General features: G+C 50.3%; 1 protein-coding gene across 1 annotated transcript; it reads right to left on the bottom strand.

The window, feature by feature from the left end:
• Nucleotides 1-224: 224 nt before the first annotated feature.
• RPS5 (ribosomal protein S5) lies at nt 225-4,524 on the bottom strand. Its single transcript, XM_007957007.2, has 5 exons — nt 4,417-4,524; nt 2,199-2,408; nt 1,866-1,994; nt 383-481; nt 225-293 (listed from the first exon to the last, which is right to left on the bottom strand). Exons 1-5 carry the CDS (start codon nt 4,522-4,524, stop codon nt 225-227), a joined length of 615 nt encoding a protein of 204 aa, XP_007955198.1.
• Between the last annotated feature and the right edge of the window lie 450 nt (nt 4,525-4,974).

The following is a 4,974-nucleotide window of genomic DNA, read 5'->3' on the forward strand; positions in this document are numbered from 1 at the left end:
CCCAAGAAGCCTTGGATCTGAGTCAGCCGGTGCTTCCTGAACCCCAGGTGGTTTCCCAGTATATTCAGATCCACGCAGCCTGGCAGATATGCCAGGAACGAGAGCAGACAGGTGGATACCTGGGTGGTAATGCCCCCACCAGGACCCACTGAAAGGACAGACAACCGACACAGGTGGGAAGGGCTGCCCAAAGGGGCTGATAGGTTTATTGGGCCACAGCCAGATCAGCGGTTGGACTTGGCCACACGCTCAAGCTCGTCCTTCTTCTTAATGGCATAGGAGTTGGAGGAGCCCTGGGAAGAGGCAACTGGTGAGTTCTGAATGCCAGAGACACGCCCCCCCAGACCCACCCTAAGACCCATACTGTCTCCACCCTGCCCACCTTGGCTGCATTGATAAGCTCATCCGCCAGGCACTCAGCAATGGTCTTGATGTTCCGGAAGGCAGCCTCACGGGCACCTGTGCACAGCAGCCAAATGGCCTAAAGAGCATGGAGAAAGGTTAGGCTTGAGGCATGGGCATCCCAGCAGGGAGCACCGTGGTCCTCTGGGACCCTAGCTCCCAGAGGACACACACTGGAAGCCCACAGTGCCACCAGGTGGTGTCTTGCCAAATGCCATCATGAGCAGACCTGCCCAAAGCAGACCCATCAGGCTGCGCTCTCTGGCCTCAGGGTGCACACACACATAGGGTCTGAGGATGGGTCCCTGATTGACAGATGAGAAAACACAAAGTCTCAGACCAGACACTTGATGGAAAAGCAGCAGCTATGCATGAACATGGCTAAACACTAACTAGATCCTTTACAGCTGTTAAATTCCTGGATGACGACAACTCTGATGGAAAAATGTCCTTTGTACAGAGTCTGGTGAAACCCCTGAGACTATGGCCCCTCGTTGCCCTTCAGGTCTGGAATTGAACCCACTCCTGTGGCTTCCAGCCAAACTAAAGACAGACATATGAGCTGAACATTTAGCTCTGGTAGCGTAGTGGCTAAAGCACTTGACTGCTAACTGGAAGGCTGGCAGTTCAAACCCACCAGCCACTCCTCGGAAGGAAGGTTGGGCAATCCTACTTCCTTAGTGATACTGCCTCGGAAACCCAAGGAGGGGTCGCTATGAGTCGGGGCCGACTCGACGGCACATAACAACAACAACAAGATACAATCACAATCCTTGGAGAGATCAATCAATCACGGGAGAACAGAAGGGCTATGTATACACAGGGAGACAATTCAGGGGGCAGGAGTGCATGGGAAGGATGGACACAGGGCAGAGGTGGCTACGGGGAGGAAATTGCAGTGTCATGAGACAAAATGTGTATGAACTGCTGTATGAAAAATGAATTTACTCTGTAAACTTTCACCCAAATTGCAATTAAAAAATCCTTAAAAAATAGTTCTTTGTCCTTCACAGACACTTGCTGAAGTATTTAGGAAATGGCACAATGTCTCAAATGGTTCAAGAAAAAAAAAGAATACATGTACATAATCCCACTGCCACCAGTTCAATTCTGATTCAGAACACAGAACTGCCCCATAGGGTCTCCAAGGCTGTAATCTTTTTCCCAGAGCAGCTAGTGGGTTTGAACTGCCTACCTGTTGGTTAGCAGCTGTGTAGTTAACTACTGTGCCACTAGAGCTCCTACACACATAAAAAGAGTGGAAAAACAAAGACACATTCGGCACCTTAGTCAAATGTGGCCCAGAGCTGGGATATGCTCGTGTAGGTGGACAGCTTCTTAGAGGAAGTGATGCTCCAACTAAAACATGCAGGCAGGGAGAAGCTTCACACACACCAGACAGGTCTCCGTCCACTCCAGGTGGCTGCTCCTGCCCTGCCCATGTTCTATGGCCCCCAGCCCACCTGGTTTACACGGCGCAGTGGTGACACGTCCACGGCTTGTCGCCTCACTGTCCCGGCTCGCCCAATGCGTGTTGAGTCCTCCCGGGGGCCACTGTTGATGATGGCGTTCACCAGGACCTGCAAAGGGTTCTGGAAGAGGGGAGAGCCTTGAGTGCCAGGCTAAACCACATGGGCACAGGTATCTGATGACCAGCCCCACATCCCCCTGTCTCTTTAGTACTCAAACGGGGACAACCCTACTGCACAGAGGACAGAGCTTGGCATCCACACAGCAAAGCAGCTGCTGGCTTTGGAGTGTGCCAAGGACACTAGTATCCGGCCACATGGTGCTACCTCGCCCGTGAGCAGGTGGATGATCTCAAAGGCATGCTTGACGATGCGCACGGTCATGAGCTTCTTGCCGTTGTTGCGGCCGTGCATCATCATGGAGTTGGTGAGGCGCTCCACGATAGGGCACTGTGCCTTGCGGAAACGCTTGGCTGCATAGCGCCCTGCACTGTGGGGAAGGTACTTGGCATACTTCTCCTTCACCGCGATGTAGTCCTGTGGAAAACATGGGGGAAATGGTCAGGTGAGGGACAGGTCCTGACTGAAAACTAGGGTGCACGTAACGGACTCCTCATCTGCCTGTCATCTGGGCTGAGTCCCTGGGGGACGTGGTTATAAAGCTCACTTGCCATGAAAAAATAAACCATCACCACCAGGAAGGACTGGCCCGGGACCCTATTCCCCCAACTCCAAGTGAGGCACTGGAAGCCCACAGTGCCACCCAATTGGTGTCCTGCGGAAGCAAACTCGCCCACATCAGCTGTGTGTACTCAACGTCATTCTTTCACCCACATGTAAGAACATACACAAAGAACCTCTTTCTAGAAATCAGAGAAACAGCAGGAAAGACACCCGCATGACAGGTTCACTGTCTACCGTGGCAATACCTACACAAACAGGAAAAGACAAAGTGAGTGTGCAGAAAAAAAATCACAAACACAAAACGTACAACAACGTGTATATAAGAGTATTCCCTGCTAGGGCTCTTCAGGCCAACTGATTTCCCACAAGGATGCCAGTAAGGGAAAGAACAGGGATTTCAACAAATGGTGCTGGGACAACGGGATATCCACGTGCAAGAGAATGAAGCTGGACCCTATGTTAGGTATAAACAGAGTACGTGTGATGTGACGTTCCTCATGGGAAAAAAAAAACATCTCACAGAGAAACCGGTTGCGACCCCCAGCAGGACACAAAGACTAATGGATATGGAGGACGTGGGTGGTCAACGATTTCCTGCTTTAGCTGAACAGAACCACCACAAGTAAAGTGACCCCCCTGGAATAATCCACATCTAAATCAGCCACCAGTTATCTCAGCGCCAAGTGGTGGCCAGCACTGCCAATGCCTCCGCCTTCTTGCCACGAGGATATCTGTGCAGCCTCTCCCCCTGACCTTTTTTTTTTTTTAAATATTGCGATTTGGATGAATGTTTTCCACACAGCAGCTCACACACACTGTCTCATGACATTGACTGCAATTTCCTACAATGTAACAGTTCCCTTCCCACTTCCTCCCCATAGCCACTTCTTCCCTGTATCCTTCCCTCCCGTGCACTCCTGCACCCTGAGCTGTCTCCCGATACATACACAGCCTTTTTATCCTCCCAAAATTGATCTCTCCAAGAAGTGTATCTATCAAATGTAAATGTTTAGTTCATATACCTGTCTTTTGTTTGGCTGGAAGCCACAGGAGTGGGTTCAATTCCAGACCTGAAGGGCAGCTAGGGGCCATAGTCTCAGGGGTTCCACCAGGCTCTATCAGACCAGAAAACTGGTCCTTCTTTTTATGATTTTGAGTTTTGTTCCACACTGTTCTCCCACTCTATCCAGGATCTCTTACACAGATCCCCCTTTGAGTGGTTGACAGTGGTAGCTGGGTACCATCTAGTTCTTCTGGTCTCATAGTCATATAAACTGAGGATTGCATGGTGTACCAGTCCCTTGGAATAATTATTTCCATGTCTTTGGTTTTTTTCGTTCTTCTTTGCTCTGGATAAGTTGAGACCCATCGTTGCGTCTAGATGGCCACTTGCCCGCTTTTAAGACCATAGTTGCTACTCGCCAACATAGGATGTGGAACAATGTCTTGTGGAACAATGGCATGTTATGCCAACTGAGCTTGACATCCCCTGCAACCATGGTCCTGAGCCCAGTGGTCCAACTACTTGCTCCCTCTGGATAGCTGGCTGTGGCCAAGAAGTGACCACAAGTTTGTCCCTTGTCAGCTCTACTACATACTTGAAAATTCTTACAGAACATACAAATACATTTAGAGAAACATTGTCTGCCAACCCTATACATGGTCATGGGCACATTTCCCCTGCATAGACATACCTAATAGTTTAGCCTGTCCACCCATCTATCCACTCGTTTATCAATGTTTGCCATTACTGACAACGCAGTACTGTATGCGCAAAAGCTACCCTTTGCTCTTGTGAAAAGCTCTTAAGTTGCCCACTCCGTCTCAGGGTTCCTGAATGGCTATCCACCACACACCTCACCTGCAGGGAAATGTCGTTGATCTGCACATCATCCGTGCTCCACTTCCCAAAGAGCTTGATGTCAGGGGTCTCTGCCACCGCAGGCGCGGCTATCTCCCACTCAGTCATCCTGGGTACTGGGGGCAGGTAGGAGGAAACCGTCACAGGCCAGCCAGCCTGGGGCACAGGTACATACAAGCCCAATTTCATCGGCCCCTACCCTAAGGCTGGCCCATGCTGTGGCAGACTGGGCCAATAAAGTACAAATGCATGGCTACTATGCATACACACTACCTACAGAATCTAACAAGAACTATAGTACAAAGCTGTGACCATCTGTGCCATCTTTTAAAGTCCTAGAAAAATCATCAGCTGTCTGCAAGCCATGCGTTGCTCACCAAGGACTCCTGGAGCCAAGAAATGGCAGGGACCAGTTCAACAGCCGCCACAGGTTAACACTTTAACGGCTAACTGGGTGATGCCAAACGTCCTGACCCCAAACCGGTTCAAATCCCCACCGTGCCATTTACCACCTGTAAGCCCAGGACTCAGTAAATCGCTTTTGACTCTGATTGCCCA

Source organism: Orycteropus afer, unplaced genomic scaffold (assembly GCF_000298275.1).
Source record: "Orycteropus afer afer isolate SDZICR_OR568_19922 unplaced genomic scaffold, OryAfe1.0 scaffold00694, whole genome shotgun sequence".
NCBI classification, from domain to species: domain Eukaryota; kingdom Metazoa; phylum Chordata; class Mammalia; order Tubulidentata; family Orycteropodidae; genus Orycteropus; species Orycteropus afer.